This window comes from Glycine soja, chromosome 11 (genome assembly GCF_004193775.1).
Source record: "Glycine soja cultivar W05 chromosome 11, ASM419377v2, whole genome shotgun sequence".
Lineage (NCBI taxonomy): Eukaryota > Viridiplantae > Streptophyta > Magnoliopsida > Fabales > Fabaceae > Glycine > Glycine soja.
The window spans coordinates 38,797,339-38,824,173 of NC_041012.1; the positions used below are offsets into that span (position 1 = coordinate 38,797,339).

A 26,835-nucleotide genomic window follows, 5' to 3' on the forward strand; every position below is an offset into this window, starting at 1 on the left:
GGATTCGAATGAACTTGTGAATCGAAAAACGTGGGATGACCCGTCAAAGTTTTTTTTAAACAAATATTAGTTATTGACAAAGCATTTGGATATTTAGTATCAACAACAAAAAAAAAAGTTAAAATTAATTTTAATAAATTTCTAAATTAAAATGAGAAATTATTTTAATTTTTTTATAAAATCTACTACTTTTATGAAATAAAGTAATTTTTAAGATTTTAAATAAATATAAATTAACTTTTTAATTTTTGATTTTTTTTTTAACATTCTGGTTCATCTTAAAAAAAATCATGATTAATCTAAAATTTGATTAAAAAACAAATAAAATCTGATCAAAAATTATTTCTTCCATTAAACACTTAGATAATATTCAAAAGATTGAATCTTAAAAATAAATTATTAAATTATTTCACATCAAAATTACTATTTTTTAATATATTACAAAATCTAAAAAAATACATAACAAAATAATCTATGCTAATCATTCAACTTTGATTTTGAAAAACAAGAGATTTAAATAACTTGTCTCACCAAAACAAAAAAATACATAACAAAATAATCTATACTAATATTTTAACTTTAATAATTATCTGACCTATTTTTATTAAACTTTAATTGTCACATATCTCAGTTTCATCAAACTGATATCCAATAAAAATGTGATACAGTTAAAGTAATTGTAAATTCTAACACAAATAAAGGAAATAAATTTGCAATTTTACCTAAAAACTAAAAGCAGTAATAAAGCCGAATGAGCTGATAATTTCTGGTGGTGGTGTAGTATGTATGAGTTTGAGGAAGAAGAATGAGAAGAAAGAGCAGGGGCAAACGTAGGCGTGCGGCATCTGCAACAACTCTGAGTCCTTCTTCCCTCTCCGCCATTCCCATTCTTTGGGTATCTCTCCCTCTTCTCTTCTTTCCATTTCTTTCTTCCTTTTTTTCGTTACCTTAACCGATTCAATTTTGTGAAAGGATGCGTATGATACCATCTGCATTCACTGCAATAACAAAGGCGAGGAGGCCAAGGAGGATGGACTTTTGATTTGCAGCGGAAGGGGCTGCCCCGTCGCTGTCCATGCCACCTGCCTCGCCACCGGACCTAAATTTGACGGTTCCGGTAACTTCTGCTGCCCCTACTGCTGGTACAAGCGCGCCGTTGACACGTGTCGACGCCTCAGGGAGAAGGCCCTGGAAGCCAAGGGAGACTTGTCACGCTTTCTGGACAATCACGACCACGCACGTGCGGCTGCACATGTGGATCTGGTTGTTCAGGATAGTGAAGAACTCATGGAGGAAACAGGAACACAAGCACAGTCTAAAGATAATAAAGATGAGGAGGGAGAGGCACGTGTGAATCAGGTTCATGATAGGGAAGAAACTGAGACAGAACCAGAAGGGAATAAAGAAAAGGAGGGAAAGGTTCGGGATAATGAAGAACTCGTGGAAGAAAGAGAAAGAAAAACAGTGACAGAAGCACAATCTCAAGAGAATAAAGCTGAGGAGGATAAGTTTCAAGATGATAGTGAAGAACTCGTGGTGGAAACAGAAACAGAAACAGAAGTTCAGTGTGAAGAGAATAAAGAGGAGGGTAAGGTTCGGGATAGTGAAGAACATGTGGAGGAAATGGAAACAGAAACAGGAGCAGAAGCGCAACCTGAAGAGAAGAAAGATGAGGGTAAGGTTCGGGACAGTGAAAAACTCGTGGAGGAAACGCAAACGGAAACAGAAGGACAATCTGAAGAGAAGAAAGATGAGGAGGGAAAGGTGGCTGTGATGAGTAGTTCTGTGAGTGAGACCTATGATTCGGATTCTGTGGCTGTATCGATGAAGAAAAGGAAGGATAAGAAGAAGAAGGTTACTTCCGCAAGGAAATCTTTGTCGTTACAACAAGAGCATAAGAATAAGCATTATAAGACTAGAGGGAAAGTTGCCAACGAGGAGGAAGTTACCAGCTTCAAAACTACGAGTTTGGGGCAGCAACCACAGAGGTGAGGTTTCCCGTGATAGTGAGTGAGTCATTTGTTGAAATCGAATCATCTGTCTAGTTGCCAGCTGGCTGTGATTACGAAAATTGTGGGCAATTGCAGCCGATGGCTGTGATGAGGATTTTGGTCTCCAAAACCACAATCAAGATTTTAAATAACGGTCCACGACCATGATTTTGTCCACAATGTCAAGGGTTTTTGGGGTGTTTGCGACCGTAACATGACCTCAACTGTGGCTGCATTTGATGTGGCGAAACTGCAACCCAGACTGAAATTTTAAAACCTTGACCGCAATGTTGTAGCTGCAATTGCGGTTTTGAAACTCTGGTACTATTGAGGTTTAAATTGCAGTAGTGGTTCTGTGTTACAGTTACTGTCATTGGCTACTATGGCCAATACAGTCCTCATCTGCAGCAGTTTAAAACCTTGGATGCATAATTGAATGAGTGTTTTATTTTGATTCATTGAAATTTAATTTTTTTCATGTGAGAAGGAGACTTGTTTTCTCCGAAGCTAATTAAAGGGGTCAATTCAATCTTATAGTGTATTGTTTCTCAATTGCAGAATGAAGCAGAGTTCACTGGCTGCAAAGCGTAAGAGATTACTTTGGACAGCAGAAGAAGAAAAAGTTCTCAAGGTATAAGTTTCATAAAATATCATATTTTCCTAGAACATACTGAATTATTTATATCAAGCTCTAACAATGTCAAATGGGTTAAAACTTCAAACAAAAGTTTTGATTTCAAATACATAATCATAGTTGAAAAACATATAATGTACCTTTGTTTAAGTATATGGGTCTGAATTTGTGAGAAGTAGACATCTCTGCATTCCATGATTAAACCAAGAACATTATATCGTAGGCAGTGGGGTTGCGACTGAAAGGAGAACCCTAATTTGCATATCTACCCAACAATCTTGAAGAATGGTTTTACTTTGGCTGTTCATCAATGTAATAAAAAGAGGGGTGATCTAAGCCATCTAAAGAATTTGAATTTTCTTGGGTAAAATAATGGTACAAAATAGGTGAATTGAAAGTCCATTTGATGTTTTGGAAGGTACAGGAGAAATGAACAAAAAGATAGGGGATATTAGTGTCTTGTTGCTTGCTGTGCGTGTACTGTGAACATTGCCTGTGAAGTTAAGGTATGTGATTTGATAGGTGTAGCTAAAATTCAACCAGGGCTATGGTGGGAGTGGGATGGAAGTTTTAATTATATCTGCACAAGAAAACAGACCAGAGTAGCATAGAAAAGTTAAAGATATAAATGAAGATGAAGATGAGAGAAGAAGAAAGATAAGACCAAGGGTTTGGTTGCACGATTGGCATCACAAAACCTAAGAGACAGCAATATGCTCCTATAATTCACAAATCTGATCATTCTAACTTGGAAATTCAAAAATTACTAAAATACTTCTATGATTAAATGTGATATTAACTTAATAAATAGTCCTTGAATTCCATGCTCTAAATAATTGTGATTTAATTATGTCTTCATAACATTACAACCAACCCAGGTATCATTGCTAAACACTTATATGTAGACTAGAATGTTGAGGTAACTTCCATGCTTCTTTTTGTGGTTGTGTTTCCAGCATTTTGGTGCAACGTTCATCATAAGATGCTGTTGGGTTATGACTATCTTTTGCATTAAATCCAATTTAACATCTCTACTTCCTGATTGATATGAATGGCATATGGGTTTTGTTATGGACAGAACAATGAAAAATCTATTATTTTATTATTTTCTTTTTATAATGTCCTGTGTATTTATGATTTGTTTGGAGTTTGGACAGTTTCCAACATCCTGGTAAACATTTTATGTTCTCATAAGTTATTATGGACTTTAAAGTTGTAAAACATATATAATCAATTAAGGAGCTTTTTCCGTTGGACGAGGTGTATTATACAATATTCATCTAAGATATTATAGCCGCACAAGGCTTTTATTTCTCAATTATAGCTTTGGTTCTCACATTTCAGGAAGGAGTATCAAAGTTCTCCACAGAAAATCAGAATATCCCTTGGAGGAAAATTTTGGAATTTGGCTGTCGTGTATTTGATGAGACTCGTACTCCTGTTGATCTCAAGGATAAATGGAAGAACATTATCTCCAAGAAAAGTAGAAGTACTGATTGTAGTTATACTTTTGATTTATAAGAAGTGATATTTAGGTAATTATTTTATTATTTGTTGTTCTATCTTTTATGCTCTTTCAATTTTGGGGTTTTAGCTGGCAAGTACATGTATAAACTATATGAAAGAATTCTTAAAGATGGAATTCGTAAACCATCCTTTGTTACATTGTAGAGGAGGTCTATGCTTATGGCTTCTCTTTAGTGTTCACCTCATGTTGTTCTTTAAGTGTTATACTCAAAATATTTAAGAGTGACTAATCCAAGTGGCTGAAGATGTGAGTTGGGCTGAGAAACTATTGAATCATACATGGAAGTGTTCTCAAGATTAAGGTCTGGGGTTGAGGATTATGTACTGAACCTTTTGAATAACAAAATAGAATATCATGTAAGGAGAGGATATGCAAGCTTTGGGAACAAACAGAAGTTAAAAAGAAGGAAATTGCTCATTTACAATATGAACTAGAGGTCAAACACAGCCTTTGCCATGACCAGGGCTTGGGTAGAAGATGGGGCCAAGAGCCTTAGAGGAGACTAGAGATTGTTGTGGGGAGGCACAACATCAGAGTGGTAACTGATAGGAGTTCCTTACAGGAGTTGTCATGGTCAAATTCTCTGTTGGTTATTAATTATTTTATTTCTATGAATACGGGTTCCAGGAATGGGCAACATATCATTTCATTTCTGAGTGTTTGAATATTTTCATCTTAGAAAAAGGTGAGATGTATTGCAATGGTGAATAGGTTCAATGCTTGCTTTCAATTATGGATATAAAAACTTCGTACCCCATTGCTTTCAATTATGGATATATTTTTTTAAAAAAATGAATGTATGATAAAGTGATAATGTAATAATAAAAATAATTATATTCATCTTTTGTGTGTTTTAAGTACTGGGTTGAGCTTGGTTGATAGGAGTTTGGTGATTTCCTTTTACTACAAATATTTTCACAACCATATATAAATATTTTTATTCATTTGTTTTGTGTAATGCTCTGAATTTTGTTTCTCGATTTTTTTTAATATATTTTCCTTGTATGAAATTTTAATTTCTTATGTGTGTGTATAGTTTTTTCTAATTTATATTGACTTAACATTGGGCTGGCTGCTCATTGCAATCTTCATACTCACATAACAGTATACCCCTGATGAGAAAGGAAACAAGGTCTATCTTGCCTACGAAGACAATTCTGCTGGTGGTTTTTACAATAGTACTTGATCTAACTACTGTTACTCTCATATCTTGAAGAAACACTTATCATTAGTCTTTCATTTAAGATACACAGCGTTACAAAATCAGTGTTGAAATAACAGAAAAACCTGCACCAAGAGCTCCACCCTCGTATAACCATGGTTATTTCATTATTTTTCTTTTTCGCTTTGATGCTGTCTGTGTTTATTTTGCCATTGAAAATGAATGCTCTTGAAATATTTACTTGTAAAGCAGCATTAGTATGTAAATTTCTGTGTATTCTAGATTCTGATTTCATCTATTAATGAAGTCATAGTTGTAATGGTGATAGGCAACACCCCCTTACACCACGTTTGTTGACTTTGATGTCTATTTCGTCCAAGAGGTCCTCTGCTTCAAACACAGCATCTTTGACATCATCTAGCCAAGCTTTCAGATATCGATTTCTGATTTTGTTCTGCTTCATCAACCACAGCATTGGTGGACACTTGCTTGATGTTCAACATCTGCAGCAGCGTCTCGTAGTTTTCTTCCTCGAAAAAAGTCCAGAACAAGATTTTGTGCATATTTTTAGACAATTTTGTGGATGGTGTGCATATATTATGTGTTGACACATTTATTTGTTATTTAAAGGCTTCAAAAATGTTGGAATAATGCTTTTTTTATTATATGTTGATTATAAAGTTTTTTTATGAACATTATTACAATTCAGCTTTTAAATTAAGATAACAAGCTAGAATTGATCTTGTAATAGAGGAGTTTGAGTAATCTGTATAAAGTTTTAGATTCTAAATTTAATGTCATCTTTGTATAAAAAAAATCAAATTAAGATAAAATTGCATTTTTTATTAACATGCACTTTTAATCTCTATTTTAGTTTATGCGTTATTTTGGTTGTTCAAATTAAGTTTTTACAATTTTAATTGCCAGCATTTAATTATTTTAATTTTTCAAATTAAGTTCCTCAATAAAAACGTCATCCAATAATAGAAATGTGATAAAGATGTGATGTATCATTAATTTATATAGATTAGTACAGAAAAACTTATATGAAACATTTTCTGCTGTGTTTTTATTATTTATTCTATTAAATTTTAGTGAGAAAATTTAAATAATTAAACTATAAAGACTAAATGTTTAAACCATGAAAATTAAGCGGACACATAAAGCCTACATTTTTCTTATTACGAAAATTTTAGGCCAGTTCTTGACAACTAGGCACGTTATCGCCCCAAAACCAAACATGATCAATGCATGTTTCTTAACTTTTTTATGCTGGAGGACTAACACTTCTAATCAAAACATTATTATTCTATTAAAAAAAATTAAATTGCCATGTTTATTTTTTCTCAAATTTTAAATGGTTAACTTTACTACTTTTTTCTAAAACGAAAATGGGTTACTAGTATAACTTAAACACAAATCTACATTTTTAATGCCCAAGTTGCCATGAAGATCAATCTCTCGTTCCAAGCTTAACGAGCTATATTCATTTACTAAAATTAGCAACAACAAAAAAATACCTTTATGGGAAACAGAATCCAATCGTAACCCTTCTTCTTCCAACCTTTTCTTAATTTAAGAGTTCCCAGGTAAAAATACTTTTCTACAGGTAAATGTATCTCAACCTTTTTTCAATATCATATTGTTTCTTTCATGATCAAAGCTCTAGCTAGTATGAAAGACGAAGGTAAAATAACTTACACATGCTATCCATTCTGAAATAAGAGAAATGTGACATTATTTCTAATACTCTCTCTAAGAGAAAATATGTTTAAAAGAATATACTGAAAGTGTGTTGTTAATATTTTTTTTTTAAAAATAGTTCCCAAGAAAGTGATAATCTGACAATAGAAAACACCTATTTTCTGCTTAGATTCAAAGCTCCAGCTAGTATCACAATTTAGATAGAGAAAAAAAAACAAAAAACAAAACAAAACAAGAACAATATGGGAAATTCAAAGAGAGATCCTATATTTGCACTTATCTTATGAAGATGATAGCCTGGGTTTTCACACATTTCAAGGTCAAATTCTTTTCCATTGTTTTTCTTATTTTCACATTAGAGTAAGTTCAATGGTTTCGGGACTGTGAAAAATTCTTTTTTGACCTTAAAAAATACATGCAAATCCAGAGATTTTATAAACATAACAGGATAATTTGAAAACTTGTCTTCCTTTCTTATCACAGGAGAAACTGATAGCTCAGTGTTTTCATTGGAATTTAAAGCATTATTACATCACCAAAATATCGATGATAGTGTTTAATTCTAAGGTTGGAATCAGTAGGAGACCATCTCCAATGCTCCTTCATTACCCTTATTTCATAAAGCTACAAATGCAAGGTATTTTATCTACAGTATACATCAACATGGTTCATAAGAGAGTTGAGACTAAAGTCAAATTGCTATTTGATTGAATGAGTAAAAGTTATTACATCAAGTCTACATGAAGCCATTTATAGGCATCATCCAATTAGTAACTAACTATCAACAACAAATAACTAATATCCTACAAACTATATCTCTAACTGGACCCTATAAATCTAACTGAACCCTACAATTTGGTGAAGTCAATAGCTTGAGCCTTTGAAACAGAAGCCACAAGCTGTTGGCAATTGTAGAAGCTGTCTAGAAGCTTAGGATAATTCTTAACTGGCAAGTGCTTTTTTAGCTTAGGATAATTCTGTATAGAAGCTGTCTTATTAAACAAAAGAAAACAACACCCTTCACATTTTTATATTCCCACTCTTTCAATTATAGAATTCCAATGATACAAATGAAAAAGTAGAACATAAAACACGGCAATCAATACCCACAGTCCCATGGAGAACAAGTCATACACATCAACGTGAGAGACAAGAACCAAAATTCATATTTCTAGCAATGTTCTTCATGTAATTGCTCTAGTTGACTCGCTTTATTTGACTGCATGGTTGAAGCAACTCTCTTACTGCATGTAGTGAAGAGAACTTTGCTTCCTCGAGTCTCGTAATTAAGAGGAGTTTGCAAAACTTCCCATTTGATGGCATTAGAGAGTGACTCCAGTTGTGGACAACTAAGAGAAGGAAGGAGGAGGGTGTGCATACAATTAGGCCTGGTGCACACAGTCTTCCTTTTGGGAAATGATACAAATTTAGGACAGCTCCAAATAAACAAATTGTACACGTGTGGTTATGACTTATAAGCATGCTCCTGCCAAATCATTTCAACATTAAGATTAACTTTCACGTCAGGATACTCAGTCACATTCCAATAACCCGCCAAAGATAAGGCATGTAAGAACTTAAACTTGGGGGACAACCATATATCAATGAGCGTGACAAATGCCAAAATCCATATATACCAAAGGACCCATACTTAGTGATAGAAACATAAGTAATTTCCTGGCCTATATAAAACCTGAAACCTTTTAGAAACTCCATATCTATTTTTGTGTTTCTTCAGCTTCCAACATGAAACAAAAGTCCCCACAAACATATTTTGCCAAATCATTGAGAAGGTATGACTAAACACATGCCTTTGACTGATTGGTTTTTAAAAACATACTGAGATAATTGATCTTCTAAATACTCTCAAGAGAGTATTGTATAAAATTTTCAGCCATCCACAGCAAGATTAAAAGCTCCTTTACAAACACAAATCTTTTGTGAATAAGGCACAGTAAGCAAAACATCTTTTGAGATGAGAAGAAAGGTGGTGATAACTTAAAGCAAGGACAATATTGCTATCCTCTCTCAAAAATTCTCAAATATTGATTTTCAATGCACTTTCTCATTCCAGTAGCAAATGATCTCTTCCTGCATGGACTAATGGAATGATAGGAGTTTTCAAGAGTTGTTTATCCTGCGGCTTCAACTACTGTTGTAACATAAGTTGATCTAGTAATTCCCTCAAGAATCACTCTTGTCACCCTTAAAACATCAAACTCATATAAAACTGACACAAACCTTGACATCAGATTCACCTTCCATCCTTGGTTCATTGTACAAATATCGGGCAAGTAAGATCTCACACATCCCATCCATACCCACCATTCAAAAATCCCAGTTATCAACCAAATAAAGATGATTTCTTTGTCATTGTCTCTAACACCTGAACCACTAGCTCCCTTCAAACCTAGTATACCTTTTTTTTGCTTGCAACAAGATATCGTAGGTTGTCAAGGACTAGATTCAATTTCCTTGCCAAATGGAACTTTCACATGAATTGAAGAAATCCCATACCTTGCTAGCACTGGTTTGAGATCTGGCATCCAGCTTGCATTTTGGAGACTGGAGAGTGAATCTCATGCAAGAGATCCATCACAGCATCGCACATGTGGGGTTTCTGATCTGCATCATGAGCCACAGCAGCATGATGGTTGAACCTCTTCTTCAGCAGTGCCTCATTGAGTTGAATTTTCTTCCTCCAAAGCTTCACACCTAGGAAAGAAAAAAGAAGCAAGTATCAAACTTTAGCAAGTGCAGCTTCTTAGTGACTCAGAAGAAAGACTTAAAAGAAAACCTAAATATGTGGGGAGAAAGGTTTAATTAAATCTCTATATTTCCGCAATTGGTACTTTTTCGGTCTCTTGAATTTTTATTTCTTATCCTTTATATTTTAATTTTTTTTATTTTTTATCATTTATATTTTTATTTTAATTATGTAGTTTGAAAGTAATTTTTTTAATGTTGATTATTTATATTTTAATTCCTTTTTTCCTATAATTAAAAAATAGTTTTTTTAGTTTTTATATTTTATATTTTATATTTTAATTCTCAATGATAATTTATAATTATTTTATAACTCATTATTTTTATATTTTTTTAAATAAAAATTAAAAAAATAATTAAAATATAAATTATAAGAACTAAAAAAATCATGCAAACTAAAAAAAATTAAAATTAAAGATTAAAAAATTATATTTAAACTATTGAAACTAAAATAAAATTAAAATATAAATTATATAGAAAAAAATACTTTCAAATTATATGAATTAAATAGATATCGATCTTAAAATATATTTCAACCAAATAGATAAATTAACCCTATGAAAATAACTCAACTTAAAGGAGTAAAAGAGATGTAAAAGTGAAAAAAAAAATCAAATTAGGATAGAGTCTAAAAATATTAGATATACATCAATTTAAAAAAAAAAAATTGTGTCAAATACGCGTAACATCATGAAAGTAACCAAACATTACTCATACCCTTATAATTGCATTCCCATCCCACCTTAAAAATATAAGAATAAGAAAATTGCAGCCATTGGATTGTATAAGTGTAGCGTGAACTGCGTGGAACCTGACTTTGACCCGCTGGGTAACCATTATCTCGGACACGCGAGTGGACTCAAAAGCCTGAAAAGATTCGCTCAATAGAAGAAAAAAACAAGAATGATTTTTATTTGGACTTTTTTTTCTTACCAAATTCTTATTTGGACTATGCATGTTATTTTGTTGCCAAAAAAATTATTAATAATTTTATAACACATTTTGAAATGTGTTTTTAGTATTAGCTAAAATTTATTAAAAATTAGAATATTTTGTAATTATAATTTCTTATTTAATTAATCTCATTCATAATTTTTTATAATTTTTAACCAATAATACAAACTATTATATAAATTGTTTTTAATACTTCTATTTGTAAGTTTAAAAAAATACTTCTATTTTTTTAGAGATTTTATGAATTAATTATGTATAATCTTTTATAATGCTGGCTACATAAATTTTCTAGCTTCTATATCTGATACACTTGTTGAGTAGAACAGAAAGCCTTTGTATATTTGCGAGTTTCACCACTTACTAGAGGTTATTGCCACTCACTGAATGTGACCTAAAAGGTTCAATTGGAGTAATTAAAATTCCCCCAAACAATATGAAAACATTATTATTCTGGAAACAAATTTTGCCAAGGGTATTATACTAGTAAGAAATAAGGAATGAATTCAGAAAAGGTTTGCTGAATCAATTTAATTTATGCAAGCGATTTCTTTACATTTTAATTTATAAACCTAAAACCTTGTTACTATAAAATATTTGTATAGTTTTGTTTTTTTATAAAAATATTTGTATAGTTTTTTGGCCAAGTAGCCTCAATAACTCGAGAGGGATGAATTAAGTTTAAAAAGATTTTCACTAACAAATTTTAATCCCCTTTTTAAATGATATATGATAGGCTCAGAATGTAGAAAAAGAAGAAATAATCAATTTAATAATATTCTTTTAAATGCGCAAGATAAAATAAATTATAATAAAATAAATGAGATAAGGGAAGAGAGAATTACAAACTCGATTTATACTGATTCCAGTCACTTCTCGTGCCTACGTCTAATCCTCAAGCAATCCACTTGAGATTTTCCACTATCACTTTATAGACTTTGAACACACACCTTGGGATCTCTCACCCTTATGTTCAAGATTTTCAAAAGCCTAGAGACAAACAGTTTCTTGATTACAACTGAGTTTATAAGATGAATAGAAAAATTTCTCTCCTTTAGAGTAGATGATACAAATTGAAGTTCCTGAAAGAATTTTCAATAGATTTACAAGTGTTTGGCCAATAGTTGTTTAGAGAGCATTTGACAATTAAGTTCTCTTAAAAAAAATTCTCTCTTCGAAGTCAAACATATATATATAGGATCATTGTACCTTTTTAAAATAATTTGAAGAGATCTGTCTTTTCAAAATATTTTTCTGAAATTTTCTCACTGGTAATCGATTATAAGTTTATGATAATCGATGACACAGTTATATTTTGAAGGGTCATGACTTTTCAAAGTATTTTCCAAAGTGTCATTATTGGTAATCGACTATAGACACTTGATAATCAATTACAAGATTTAAATTTTAAATTTCAAAATCCTTTTTTAAAAGCTCTTTTGTAATCTGTTTCTGGTAATCCATCACAATACCTAATAATCGATTACCGGCACCTTTGAATTGTTGAAAATAATTGTTGAGGCCAAAACTTATCAACTAGTGTGAGATTCTTTTAACAAAATAAACTAAGATCTTATCTTTTTTTATCTTGTTTGTTTGACCTTAAATTAGTCTTAAAACAATCTGTTTGCTTAACCTTTAGTATTTCTTCAAGCATACATACATTTACATAGTTATATTTAATAAAATTTGATTACTTTATCACATTGTTCTATTTATTAATATAATCTATGAATAAGAATAATTATATTGATTATCACCGTGCTTTGTACAGGTAACAAAATAAAACATAATACTAATAAGTTGTTTAAGTATAGTTTGTTTGGTCAATAGGTGCTTTTTCCAATTAAATATAATAATATTCCCTTTCTTTAGCCCCTTTTTAAAAATATTTCTTTTACTATTTTGATGTAATTGTGTAAATTATTTTTAAAAAATTCTACTTTTTGAAGAAACAAATCTTATTTGCTTCTTAAACAAAACATTTTTTTCTTAAATCACCTTTTTGTAAGTTTAAACAAGTTGGCCATATCAAAACTCTGAACCTTATCAAAGAAAACTTAATTTAGATTAAGCAGGAAAATATGAAATAAGAAAATTAGAAAAATTGATAGGGAATTGAAAAAAAAAACTAACTAATAATGAGAATTTAAAATAAATTTAAAATGCCGTTAATATAACATATAATAGTCAAACAAATGTGTAGAATGTAAATTACGTCTAGCCAACCTATCTGTAAACCTTAACTAAAATATGAAATCATTCACAACAAAAGGGGGAAAGTACAAAATTGAAATGAAGAAAAGAGAAACAATTTCTTTAGGTTGAACTTCAAGCAGCAGATCAATACATGAATTTCAGAAAGAGACCGAAATCAAAAGAGATAAAATTACAGCTATTAAGGAAGAAAGCAATTTCCTATTCTATGGTTGTGCGTTTGGAGGCATCCCAGATTGATTACCAGACTGCAAAAAACAAAAACATAAGAATTAATTTCCATTCAGAATTGGACAGTCCACTTCCCAAAACAAATTAATTAATCCTCAAGACATAAGACTAGCTCCTCCCACATATTCAGACCCTTTTTGATCCAATGATCAAGTGAAATTTTCAAGTAATTGACTATCAAAGATATTGCATAAGATCATCAAGGCTAACAGTCTTGGTCGACAGGCATTTTTTGGCACTTGATTATGTATAAATATTTATTACTCAATGGACCAGAGAGAAATGAAAAGAAATGGATTTCTCAATGACAGATCTTGAATAAATTCTATTATCAAGTGGACAAGGGGAGTAGAAAATAAATGCATATACTTATGCACTCTACTCAGCTATGCATCAAACAACATCTCTTATTAGTGAAATAAATGAAACGAGAAAGTAAGAAATGGTTCCAAAGGTGTTTGGGGAGAGGGAAGTCATTATTGTTGCGATGCAAACATAGAAATAATTTATACTTTGACATGTGCACTGCTTAATAGCTATCAAAACACAACTCAAGTAACCACATAATTTATGATAAAGGAAAAAGATAAGAAAACAAAAGAAGTTTCAATTTTTAAGTGGTTCATGAAGCAGAAGCATATTATCCCACCTGGTAAGGATTATACCCTTGCATCAGAGGCATTTGGCCACCCTGAGGTCTGTTAAATGAAGCACCTTGAGGATAATTAGCATTTGATGGCCCTTGCATATTAGGCAAGTTTCCTGGAAAACCACCAAGAGGTGGCCCTCCACTTGTAGGCAAGGATCCTGAATGCATTTGATTCATGCCTACATAAGGACCTTGTGGCATTGGAGAACCCATCTGATTCATCGCCCCTTGCATCCCCTGAAGGAAAAAAATTCAAAATGGTTCTGTTAAATGTACATCAAACTTTATTATAGAATCCACCCTAATCTATTAGATTAGAGTACAATTACTGAAATGGTTTGATTTCTTATTGTAGTAGTCTTCCTCAAAGAATGATGTGTACCAGCTAGCATCCATAAATATTATTCTCCACTGATTAAATCATTTAATCATATTTCCTTATAACACAAAAGCCCTCCAAATAACTAGAAATTCTTAACTCGTTACAGAGTGGACTAAATGTGACAAAATATAATTATTCCAGTGCACACACAGAACATGAGACACCAAGTGCAGAAAGATGGCTTCTGTGTCCTAATTGTGCAAAGAGAATGCATATCTTCTATTAGAGTATGATAAAAAAAATTCTATTTTTATTTTACAGAAAAGCTAGTGGTAATATCATAAGCTCAAATTAATGGGCTAAGGCAGGCAGGAAAACATAAGGCCCTAATTTGGTTAAGAAAACATTTTCTATGCCATATTGCTTTTCCTATGTTCTCTGTTTTCAAAGATTTGTACAGAAAACAATGAAAGCAACAATACTCTTGTTTACACCTATGAAGCCCAAATACTCCAAATGCAAAATTGTCGCTGTCCAACACATATCCAACACTGATAAGGATCCAATACATCCTGATGCATACCCAAAAAGTATCCATTATTTTTTTATATATATTTTTCAAAATAAATTACCCAATACAACTCCATTTTAGTTTTTAGCTAAGATACAGCTCAGGATATAACTTCATTCTGCAGTTTTTTATTGTCATATTTATTGTTAAAAAGGTTTTTTTGTGATATTCTAACTTCAACTGGGGCAGGGAAATTGTATATTTTGTGACATGTTCATAGCAGAAAAGATCATATCCTGAGATGGATGGGGGGAAGATATGTAACTATGCTTACTACTATCAATTTTGTATATTATGATCATCATTGACTATTGATATGTTTATGTACTAATGAGTAATTGGTAATTTGAAAACAAATATTGTGCATGTGTGTTGTAAACGAATGTTGGACGTGTTGTATCTTGACTTTTTAAAATTTTCTTTATCCACACATTTGTATCACATCATACTATGTATCTGGGCTTCCTAAGTTTCCACTATTTTCGATACATATCTTCTAAAACAAGAAAAAGGTGTATAAAAGATAGCACATTTGTAATTATTTATGAAACAAATGAAAACAAAAAATGATTTCTCAAACCAAACGGGCCCCAATAATCACAAAAAAAGGGGGAATTTGAGCTTCTTAGAAGTGTACAAACGTTTTCCAACTCTTGTCCACAAAATTTCCAATTACATCCCTCAGATATTAAGAAAAGATACATTTTATCATGCTAATGAAAGATCAACAAAAACATTAAAGATCCAGCCCCCAACAGCTACCACTAATACAACACTCAAACAATCTATTACTTCAGGAAGAAGATAAATCCACATAACTTTACCATATTTTGTAGGAAAAATCGGAATAAGAGAAAAGTTCCAAAGAATTTGTACCATTGGACCTGGCATTGGCATTGGATGTGATGTAGGCACTGATGAAATCCCTGGTATAGATCCTGGCATGCCAATAGGCATTTGGGGTGGAGGGCGAGGCATATTTGGGAAGGGTGAATGGGAAGGGTGCTGTAGTTGTTGCATATTTGGAGGCATAGGCAAAGAACCCATCTGCTGTGGTAGAGCCTGGTGTTGATGTTGTGGCATCTGCTGAGGATTCTGTTGGTATGGTTGCTGTTGGTTGGCATTAATTAGGGAGGGATGTGGACCTGGGGGAAGAGGAGGAGCACCCATTGAAACAGGATGGGGCTGCTTCTGCTCCCCTTGAGGCATGTCAAGAGAAGGAATAGATAAGGGCATTGCAACTCCAACACCTGGAATGGTACCCTCATTTCGAGTCAACCCAGGGGCAAATGGTCCTGGAGTTGTTGGGCCTTCAGCTATTGGAAAATTACCACCTGTCCGACCAGCAACAGGACTTTGCTCAGCATATCCTGACAGATGAACAAATTCAAACTAATGATGTTTCATCAGTTATCTTTCATAACAGGCAGTGTTTCTAACTATAAGAATTACCACCCACAATTATATTCATCCTACAACAAAAGGCCTTCAAATATTGCAACCTCTACCTCAAGTTTAAAGCAAATGTTCAACACTAACAGAGTGCATTTATAAGGATTCACTTTATTATGAAATGTTGAAGACGAAAACAATATGAGCCCGTCAAACAATATAGTCCAATAATTAAATGAAAATTGACATCAAAAAGGTAAATGATTTAATTTTGAAGAAGTCATGAAATAATATGCTGCTTAATTTGCCTATAAGGAAATCAAATAACCTTGCATGCCAGTGTTAAATCTATCACGAGCAGGGTCTCCTGGCCTATTTCTGCACCAAAACTTTGTTGTATGATCACTGCTGCCACTGCACAAGAAAATAGGATACTTCAGTAAGTTAGAGTTAGTTATTAGTAATTACCTTCTTTAGATATCAACAGATCAATTAGAGGATTACAAAATGTCTACCAAAAATGATTTTGGGATTTTTTACATAGCTGCAAAATATGTGATTGTAAGAACTAAGAACTATGGCAGAAGGCCAAAATTATGCCATATACACATGCCATTGCGGCCTATGGCACAGCCATAGCGGGTCTCCCATCAAAAATTGCCCGAGGGTCAGCAAAAAATCTGCCATGGCACCACCATTTAACAACACTGCAACTAAGATGTCACTATTTTGGGTACAGAAATTGTATAACATAATTAACATTAAAACCAAAAGATTTAAAAGGATATGAAAATTCAGTTCTCTATCCATATACTGGAAAAATCTTATGGCCATCGGAGTTTCTTTTCAAATTCCTTCAGAATATAGTATTTTGGATCTGGAAAACATTTGAAAAGTAAACAGTTACATGATTTAGTATTAACAGAAAGACAGGTATGTGGAAATGGAACACTATTACACTAGCTTTAGAACATTGGGCATCCAAGAAGCTAAGAGACAGAAAGAAATCCATTATGTATCATAAGATGCTATAGCAGAGAGCAAGATAAAGTTCACCTGCACAGAAGGTAGCCAATAGGATGCCATGCAAGGTCCCACACATTATTATCATGAGCATTGGAAATTTCAATTTGTGGAGTTTCATGCCTGTATACAAATTAAATGTAATAATCAGAAACCTACAATCCAAATTTTGGGGGGGATTGAACAGACAACGCCTGTTTTACCTAGAGGAACTGTTATGGACCTACCTACCTAAGCAATCTCTCTCGATAAATACAAACATAGACAAAAAACAGAAAACAACCAACTATTTCAGAAACTGTAATAAAATAGTGAAAATTCAACTCACTGGTACCACAACTAGAAATAAAAATTAGCTGATATTTTCTACCTCATCCCAATCTGTCAAGCATTAGCTCATATTCAGCAGAGATTTTTAATGGTGCAAATCTCAACATATTTTAATTCTATGACACAGTCATTGATAGTTTGTACCTATTTAAATTTAATTTGAAAAGTTGTATTTGGACAAAGATTGAGGATCCATTATATTTACAACTTATTTGGATTTCTCTTATGATATAAGCACTTAAATAAGTGTTTGAGGGAGCTTATCATACATCCATAACCTGTTTTCCACTTATTCCAATAAACTCTCCAGAATAACTTATGAAAAAAGCTTAAAACTTTTACAAAAATAATTTAACCTTATTTTCTCTTCAATTATAAAAACTAACACAAAAGTGCTTACATGATAAGTACTTATTTAATAAGTGCTTAACGAAGTTGTTCCCCAAAACAAACCCCGAGTCCAATTGACTTCATAAATAACAAATATAAGAAACTTCATAAGAAAACTGATAAAAACAGGAATGTTGTATAAAATAATCTTAAGTATGAACTGCAGACAGAGAAGGAAGAAAGCAAATGAGAAAACAAATTTACCCAACAAGCCAATGGAAGATGGAACCATCGTAACTCCCACTGACAAAGTACTCTTCATGGAATGGATGCCATGCCAAAGCTAACAAAAGTGTCAAAAGTCAGAAAAATTATTTTCCATTTTATCAAAGTTGCAGAAGCATTAAAGAAAATACTCATACCCTACAGTCATGGTAACACTACACCACCCAGTAAACAATCAAAACTTAACTATGTAAGCAACAAATTAAGTAACTTTGTTCATGCATGCATAGCATGACCTTGTGCTAGTGCCACTGAGAATATTATAAACACCATAATAAGGAACTGTATGAGTTTCTTGCTTAGGGATAATACAGACAGAGAACTGATTTCAAATTCGAGGGGCTGCTGCAAACAAAGTAGCACAGAAAAGGTGACCACAAAGTGCTCCTACGATGGATAAAAATGTAATCCGCAGTCAAGACTAAAGTGCTTCATCGTTAACCAATTCTTAGTTCAAGTTCTCAAAAAGATGCTTTTGTTGACAGCAATTTTACCATGGTAACTGTCGGTCTATCACTAACAAGGTTAGGCAGAGTCAAGCCATATATGAAGGAAAGATGGTAGCCGACGAAACAGTTACTAAGTTCAGGAGAATGACGTCATAATCTTAATAAAATAACGAACACATAATGCTTTAACTAAATAACTCAGCCTTTTGATAAGATTATTAACTACACTAAATATCCAGGCCACACCAATGTGAATTGAATTGGAGGTCATTTTCCACCAATTAAAATCATCATTTCAATCGAAATTTGATTCATAACTTAAAGCAGAATCAAGTAAATTGTATGTCAAATAATTCATTCAGGCCCAACTTCAGTCTTACTATAACCTGATAGCATTCCATTTCATTGCCAAGTAATATATCAAAATTCCAGATTTATTAATCTAATATCAGCTACAAAACACAGATTTTCGAAAATTTAAGAAAATGCATACATGTAACAATGAACTTTTTCCTATATGCTATACCAGAAGTAAAAATGACTTTTCAAAGCAAAGTTTCAAAGTCACTGTTATGTTGTTTTGGCTGAAAAGTTTATGGTGATGCATGCTGTTTTTATCATCATATACCTCTGAGCATCCATCATATAATTTGTTGCAGGATATATTAATTTCAAGAAAAATTATAAACATCCCACTGAAAACATCCACCCAGAATCTAACCACCGCAGTTAACCACTAGTAAGGTATATTTAACCATTAGAATCACAAGTGCAAATCAATAATTGTATACAATCACATTCATTTACTCTAAACTACTTGCAAGACAAAGTTAATCATATTTACACGTGTGGTTAAACCATGTGTAACGGGTGGACGCTAGGTGGAGAATTCTCAACGGTATGTTACAACACTAATATCAATGAACTATCCTTCCATTCTGATTCCAAGAGAAAGACATGTTACTTACTAGTAACATCCTTGCGATGCCCACGGAACGATTCAAGTTCCTTCATTGCTCTTATGTCATAAAGCTGAAAATACAAGGTACATATGAATATTAGTACTCAGAATTGGGAAACGTATATGTTGGACTTACAATTTATAAACAACTTAATTACTACCTCACTTGGCAATTAGCTTTAGTTCATTGTAATTTAGGAATCGAGACAGTTTAACTGTTTAATTACCCTTCTTGTGAACTGTATTCTGTACTAATTAAATAACTCTATCATTTAGCTGAGTATGAATTGTGCACTCAAAAATATTCACTCAAAATCACTCTTTTGTTATTTTTATCTTCACCTGTATATAATTAGGCCAAAAGGGAAAAAGAAATAACAAAGCAGGATAAAGTAAAAGAAAAAAAAATGGGGAATGATGAGCAAAAAACAGAAAGTGTCAAAGAAGAAATAAATCAAAGGGAAGTGCTACATGGAAAAATGACACAGAAAGATTTATTAGCAGATAAAATACAACTCAATCCTCAAAGGTTTAGATAATAATCCAAAATAGTAAAAACAGGCAAATCACTATTAAGGATCCACCAATTTGAATAATGAAGATTGTTTACCAACCTTTATTATTTGATCCTTTGAAGCTGTTAGCACCCAGTTGCCATTTTGATTCCATTTGACACACAGCACAGTGTTTTTGTGGCCATGACTGCATGACACAAGTATAAAACTATAAGCACAAACAAACACATGAAACAGTAGATATCAGCAGATATTTACACTCACAATGAACAAAGCTCTCTCCCTGTTTTAGCATCCCAAAGCTTCACTAGATTGTCCTTCCCACCTGCATTGTGAAAATCAAATAAGGATATGTAATCACATTATTGAATTTCACAAGCTCAAGAAAATTCATAAAAGGCATGTTTAAAACATCTACCTGATACTAATAGAGATTTTGTAGGATGCCAGTCAACACTCTTCACATCCCAACCATGGCCTGGCTGAGTTCAAATGCCACAATCATAAATCTAAGTTAATGTCTCATAAACAGACAAAAAATAAAGTATATGCACATAATATAGATTCTAAGACTTCAAAAACCTAAATCCAGGAACTAATTGGGTAATCACATAAGTTTGATTGGTTTTAAAATAAAAGTAATGGAAAAATAAAATTCTAGAGGAATAATCGTTGAATCTAGGAAAATTCAAAGATGCAAAACAACCTTTGCACGATAATCTAAGTATTTAGAACAGGCACAAGAATAAGTACAAATGATAGGTTGACCCTATTTTATTAGGAACTTTGAAAGTTTACCCATGCAGTTAGTGTTGGACATTAATGACCATACTGGTATTTCACATATGATTAAAAAAAAAAGAATTCTAACAGATTACAGAACAAAGTGTTCTTTTTCAGTAATCAGTAATCCAACCCATTGTGTAGTATTTAAAATAAAAATTCAGTCATTATCTTTATTTAAATATATATCATGTTCCAGTTATATAAAAAATTGTTAGAAATTGAAATTTAAAAATAACAATCCCTCATCAATGACCCTTTGTGAGTCGTGACACAAAAAAGAAAGGCACCAGCATTCTTCAATCATTATGATAACACAGTTAAAAATGACAAACGGGCCTTAATGCTGAAACATCAAGCAAGGTAACCAGGTCTAAAATGTGATAGGAACCATAATTGGAATGATAAACCTGAAGTATTATTGATACTGAATTATAGCTAAATCAGTGGGGTAACCTCTGTTACAATGTAAAATGTAAAATGTAAAATATAGGAGAAGAATAAAGAAAACTACAACAATGGAATAGCAAGATGGAAAATAAGACACTAGAGACTGAGGAAGAATCAGATTCTCAATTCAGCCTAGCCAAATAGTTTTTTACTCATGATTTGTCTAGTACCCCTCTTCAGTTACTCCCTCCTCCAAATAACCATTCTCCCTCTCCTCCTTTTCCATGATTCTCTCATCCCCATCTCCATTCCAATGCTGCCACCAGTCCATTCTGTTAAGCTCTCCCTCTCTTTCTTTCCCCCCTCAGCTGGCCCACCTGGTTTTTCCTTCTTTCATGCACAAGTGGGCCTTCTTTCTTAGGTCCATTTATACCCTCTTCTATTCCCACAGCCCCTCTTCTCCCCCTCCTTCTATATACTGGTATTATGAGCCTATCAAAATGCTTGACTCCACAGGTCATCAGATGAATCCAATCAAATAACAAATCTTATAAGAAAAAAAGGGAGAGAAAACAAACATCAACCCCACAGGTCAATCACACACATGAACCAAGCTGTTGATCCAAATAAATCAACTAAATCATTACTACCAACCCTAAAACAGGAAAATGGTCAATTTGATGGCATTCAACCCACAGCAGTAGACAAGCCTTCCCATCAAAATAGTCATCCACAAGAACTTATTCACAGCACAACAAATAAGATGAGATTGAAATTAATGAGAATGAGAATAATTTAGCAGCATGCCAGAACAAACTGGTAGAGTCAACCGATGCCATGAATAACTCTCAAAATTAAATAGATTATCTATTTCTAAAACTTTCAATTCCTCTACCATCAACAACCCAACATCTAGAAACACAAAAGGTTATTTAATATAAAGAGAATCCAATTTCAAGTCCATAAGTAATGCAATCTGTAATAACCAATTAGGAAGCTTAAAATAAAGCAAAGGTTAACAAAATATTGTTGGTATTAAGACCCCAATAAATATATTAAACACAATACTATTTAAGATTCAGTTTTCAGGACACGGACAAGACTAATTTTCAGATATGGTCCATCCAAAGCACATTACCGGTTAATGAACACTCTTCTTGACAGCGTGCAAAATCCCAAACTTTAACTGTGGTATCATCAGAGCACGAGCAGAACTTCAAATCTGTCCTACAGAAACTGTTTATAAAAGAGTTACAGAACCTTTCCCCTTCAGCATGTTACAATTTATTTTTTACAAATAAAACATATACCTTAAGTCACGGACTGATTCTTTATGAGCAGATTTGTTGGCTTTAACATTGTTCATGTTGTTCTGCCAATACCTAAAAAAATGCAACACATACAAATACTTTTAATTACATATGTGCATTTAACCACCAAAATCTGCATAAATAAATATATGCAATATAAAGTTTATAAGAAACCACACAAATATATTAAAATATGTATCTACTTTATTGCGCCTCCATCATCACCAGAGACCATCCAGTTGTCATTATGACTCCAGACCATGGATCTGATTGCTTGATCATGTGCCTGCATGTGTTTCAAAATCCACCTTTGATTTGTATTTTTAACTACTGATGACTACAATAATAATGTTAAGACAATAATTAAAGTCGTGTACCTGAAGAATCATTTCAAAATTAAAAGATTGTCCATTCCAAAGAGTGAATTCCCCAGTCTGTGAACCGGTAATAAGTCGCCGGCCTGTTGGAGTCCACTATTTTTGAAAATTAAACAGTGATGCAGCATCACAAGTCAAATCCAATCCAGTGGCACATTCAAAAAATTAAAAATGCATAATTAGTATCTTTTTAAACTAATTGAAAGATATTATAGAAACAAATGTGTCTAGCTGCAACCCAATATAATAAAGCATTGTGTGCAAAAATCTCACAACAAAAAAAATTCAATAAAATAACACAACTGATATGTCAGATTATGTTGTGAATAAAGCAATCAAACAATTTGCTAAAAGAAGCAGGCAGGCAGCAATCTGTAATAACAGCCTAAATCATGCAATTGTAAAGGTAAACCATTTTTATATAACAAGACAGTCAGAGAACCAAAAGGCAATATCCAATATGTCAATGGCAACTATTGAATTGAACGGGAACCACATATGTAATCGACTTGTTTTACTAATTAAGCAAAATTAACCAAACAAAATTCTTTGCTATTCAATCCAATTTAGCGTATAAGTTAACTGAATACCTATTTTGTCTCATACATAAACATTTGAAAATAATTGACAGCAAATTTTATCATTGATATACATAGTTGAAAACATTGTAAATCAAACTACCCTAGAACCCTAAAATGACAAAATCAATTTAAATGAGAAGCAAGCAGCTTCTGTTCCGAAATGTCTGGATGCAGCAGAAAAACATAGAGCTGATACATCTGTAACTGATAATCTGCAAAACATATATTACATCATGCCAATCACAACATTTCAATCTAACTTACAAGAACACGATTAATTGGGCAACGATTTTTATTTAGAGATGTATGAACAAATTTAGCAGCAAAGCTTGTGGATGGATTGTCTGGATAGCCAACTGCTGGCAACATCTGCATGAAAAGTAGCATAAGGTTATGATCTAAGGATACAAATAGATAATTACAATAAGAAAATCCTTAAAATTTATTAAGTTAATTTACTTGAATAAAGGGAAAGAGTATACAAACTAAAAACAAATAAAAGTGTACAAAATCAACCGAAGCTTACTGACATCAATTGCTGCTGCCGACGTGGGTTGCAGTACTGTCCTATCCCTTGAATCCCGCTGCGACATACGAATCTGATGGCAGATTCAGATTACCCATAAATTTTCAATAGAAATAACCATAAATGGAAATTTTCAAGTCAAAAAGTTTTACAATCTACAAGTGTTTTACTAAGCAAAAATCATTACCTGCATATAACGCACAACTGTGCTTGTATAATCAACCGCTTTCCTTTGAGTAAGCTTCCGTATTCTTTTTGCACCATGAATATCACTGTGAGCTGCAAAAACCATTCACTGTTAAATTAGAATGGTCACCAAAAACCTAATCCCAAAATTTCCACAAGATATATAAATTTAATGCCTTGAACTAATTAAAACAAAACAAGGATAGACATTTTTCTAACACCTCAATCATCATCTCCTACAAGCAATAAAGAACACAGTTTTCATTAAAGAAAAAAATAAAAGAAAAATTATTCATCGGGAAGGAACAACATAATCACTCAAGTACTCAACGGAAGTATACATATATGGAACCTCAGAGAAACAAATGACTCATTCCATCAAAAGAAAACATGGTTACAAAGAGTGATTCTTATTGAAACCACGTAAATCAAATTATGGCAAACATTCCACAAGTAGCATCTTCAGAAGATTCCAGAGCTTTCAAAAGTTGGAACTAAAACCTTAGTTGTTTAACTCCTCACATGTACCTTAGGCAAGTTTATATCAGTCCCTCCTCAGCAAGTGCCACCCAACTTTCTCCCTAACACATTTGTTCCCAATTTAATTGTTCATTTTATGCAAATTGAACTTCCCGAGGCACATTGAACATGAATCCTCCTCTCACATTGGATTCACGTTCAACAACGTGGTCGAACAGAATACAAACACACCTCTAATCTTTCTCTCCAGTGAATCGACCACCTCAGCATGCTCAATTTCTCATCACTGCTGCACTTGTCTTCTAGTCTTGTAACTACTTTACTGCCAAAGATTTCCCTCCCGCCATCATGCATAACAGTCATATAATTTGTCTGTTACAACTCTCTTTTGTGCTCTGTACACACATTATCACATATTACACCTAAAGCATTTCTCAGTTTCACCCATCCAGCTCAAATCATATGCAATACATTCCCTTAATCACCGGACTCATAAGCACCACCTCTAAAACAATGTTAACTCGAGTCATACCAAACTCACATCCACACACTCCATCTTACATCTAGTTAACCCAAAACCCTTTAACCCCAAAGTTCCTGTCCACAACTCAAGTTCACAATCAACTCCTCCTTCATTCCACTCGCCAACTACGACAATATCATCCAGAAAACAAACAATAGAAAAAGAGCATTGAGACACTCCAAGGCATGCATTATTTAACCAATCTAACACTTATTTATTTACACTTTAAAAAAAATATCTCCCTCTCTAAAAACTCTATCCTCTAGAAACTCTATCTCTCTAAAAACTCTCTCCCTCTCTCAAAACTATTTCTCTCTCTAAAGACTCTCAAAGTTCCCTCTCTCTAAAAACTCTCTCCCTCGAAAAAAAAAACTCTACTTCTCTAGAAACTCTCTCCCCATCCAAACACACACACACACACCCAATACCACCAATACAAGAAATCAAAACCACAGCGAACGCGTTCACGTTTAAATTCCCTTCATTCGTCAACAATCATAATGACAAGAATGAGAAGCAATTGGAGGAAGAGGAAGCGAAACCGAACCGTCGTAATGGGGAGGCGGGGGTCCTCCGGGGCCGGGATGATGAAATTCAGGGGCGAGGTTCGTCGACGAGGCGGAGCCTTGCCGCATCACCGGCGGAGGAAGCGACGGCGGCAGCGGTCCGCGGTGGAACTCCGGACCCGGCGGCTGGTGGTGGAAATGCTGCTGCTGCTGTTGTTGCTGGTACTGGTGCTGCTGCTGCTGCTGCTGAGGATCATTGTACATCATTGTCACTGGATTGCGGAGAGAGTGGGGGAGAAAGGGAGAAATTGGATATTGCAGAGGAGAGAGGAAAACCCTAAACCCCAAAATGTGGTTGGGGATTGGGGAAGAACAAAGAGAAGAGTGTGCGGAGCGGGAAAGAGAGGAGGGAACGAAACAAGGAACGACGGCGTTTTACTCAAATCATCTGTTTAGAACTTGAACATTTAGCCTGTATTCGGTTTAAAGAAATAAAAGAAGGGTGAAAGTGAGAAGAGACTTGGACCTGTGTCCATTCTTAAAACTTTTTATCTTAAATTCATATTCCATGTGATTCTTTTAAGTTTGATAGGGGATATTCTTATTTACTAATTACTACTTATATGATAACTTATAGTGAGAACTAGTTTAACAAGGTTGATAAAAGAATGTAAATTTAATGGGCAACGAAAAGTGAATTTAAATGACTTTTGAATTTCTTTAAGTTCTTGTTTTATCATTTACTCAAAAAATTATTATGTCTTCATTCTTAGACATTATATTCGTGGAAAAATTGAATAATTTATCAAATTCATGGCATGTTCTTGTTACTTACATTTTTTTTTCAAAACAATTTTGTATTAATTAATCAACTCCTCATCCAAAATCTTATTAAAGTCTTAATATTGTTTTCAAAATAATTATTTTAAAAACTTTAGAAAAAAAATGGTTGGAATGTTTTACCATTTAAAAAATATTGTTTCCAAAATAAATAAATATATATATATATATATATATATATATATATATATGATGTTTCAAATAAGAAGAAATTTAAAATGAAAAATAAAAAAAAAAATGATTTTAACTGCTAATTTATTGTGTGGAAGTAATGACTTTCAAAACTATTTTGTTGATGCGAAAGAATCAAGAGTTAAATAAG

General features: G+C 33.0%; 2 protein-coding genes and 1 long non-coding RNA gene across 6 annotated transcripts; 1 reads left to right on the forward strand and 2 right to left on the reverse strand.

Moving 5' to 3' along the window:
- Window positions 1–747: 747 nt before the first annotated feature.
- LOC114376830 (troponin T, cardiac muscle-like) lies at window positions 748–5,957 on the forward strand. Of its 2 annotated transcripts, XM_028335124.1 has the most exons (5): window positions 748–895; window positions 973–1,988; window positions 2,550–2,622; window positions 3,970–4,160; window positions 5,644–5,957. In XM_028335124.1, the coding sequence occupies exons 1-4, from the start codon at window positions 806–808 to the stop codon at window positions 4,144–4,146; spliced, it is 1,356 nt and encodes a 451-aa protein (XP_028190925.1). In that variant the 5' UTR covers window positions 748–805; the 3' UTR covers window positions 4,147–4,160; window positions 5,644–5,957. The 2 variants fall into 2 exon arrangements, with proteins under 2 accessions (XP_028190925.1, XP_028190924.1); XM_028335123.1 differs by lacking the exon at window positions 5,644–5,957 and having other exon boundaries at window positions 3,970–4,332.
- Window positions 5,958–7,698: 1,741 nt separating this feature from the next.
- LOC114377386 lies at window positions 7,699–9,830 on the reverse strand. Its single transcript, XR_003659070.1, has 2 exons — window positions 9,537–9,830; window positions 7,699–8,505 (listed from the first exon to the last, which is right to left on the reverse strand). It is a non-coding gene; the product is annotated as an uncharacterized LOC114377386 (long non-coding RNA).
- A 3,120-nt stretch (window positions 9,831–12,950) lies between these two features.
- On the reverse strand, window positions 12,951–26,188 carry LOC114377003 (flowering time control protein FY-like). Of its 3 annotated transcripts, none has more exons than XM_028335365.1 (18): window positions 25,715–26,188; window positions 24,166–24,257; window positions 23,983–24,051; window positions 23,717–23,821; window positions 22,872–22,967; window positions 22,698–22,780; window positions 22,495–22,566; window positions 22,323–22,420; window positions 20,430–20,489; window positions 20,276–20,336; window positions 20,111–20,198; window positions 19,504–19,567; window positions 18,066–18,144; window positions 17,175–17,264; window positions 16,447–16,532; window positions 15,603–16,060; window positions 13,834–14,070; window positions 12,951–13,201 (listed from the first exon to the last, which is right to left on the reverse strand). In XM_028335365.1, the coding sequence occupies exons 1-18, from the start codon at window positions 25,938–25,940 to the stop codon at window positions 13,160–13,162; spliced, it is 2,106 nt and encodes a 701-aa protein (XP_028191166.1). In that variant the 5' UTR covers window positions 25,941–26,188; the 3' UTR covers window positions 12,951–13,159. The 3 variants fall into 3 exon arrangements, with proteins under 3 accessions (XP_028191166.1, XP_028191165.1, XP_028191167.1); XM_028335364.1 differs by having other exon boundaries at window positions 15,603–16,096; window positions 25,715–26,187; XM_028335366.1 differs by having other exon boundaries at window positions 15,603–16,096; window positions 23,979–24,051; window positions 25,715–25,852.
- Between the last annotated feature and the right edge of the window lie 647 nt (window positions 26,189–26,835).

Coding starts and splice junctions, on each gene's coding strand:
- LOC114376830 (XM_028335124.1), top strand. CDS start 806: ATGAGAAGAAAGAGCAGGGGCAAACGTAGGCGTGCGGCATCTGCAACA. Junction 1,989..2,549: donor TTGGGGCAGCAACCACAGAG/GTGAGGTTTCCC, acceptor TCTCAATTGCAG/AATGAAGCAGAGTTCACTGG. Junction 2,623..3,969: donor AAGAAGAAAAAGTTCTCAAG/GTATAAGTTTCA, acceptor CTCACATTTCAG/GAAGGAGTATCAAAGTTCTC.
- LOC114377003 (XM_028335364.1), bottom strand. CDS start 25,940: ATGATGTACAATGATCCTCAGCAGCAGCAGCAGCAGCACCAGTACCAG. Junction 16,533..17,174: donor ATTGGCTACCTTCTGTGCAG/GTGAACTTTATC, acceptor TTTCTTGTGCAG/TGGCAGCAGTGATCATACAA. Junction 16,097..16,446: donor ATTTAACACTGGCATGCAAG/GTTATTTGATTT, acceptor TTCATCTGTCAG/GATATGCTGAGCAAAGTCCT.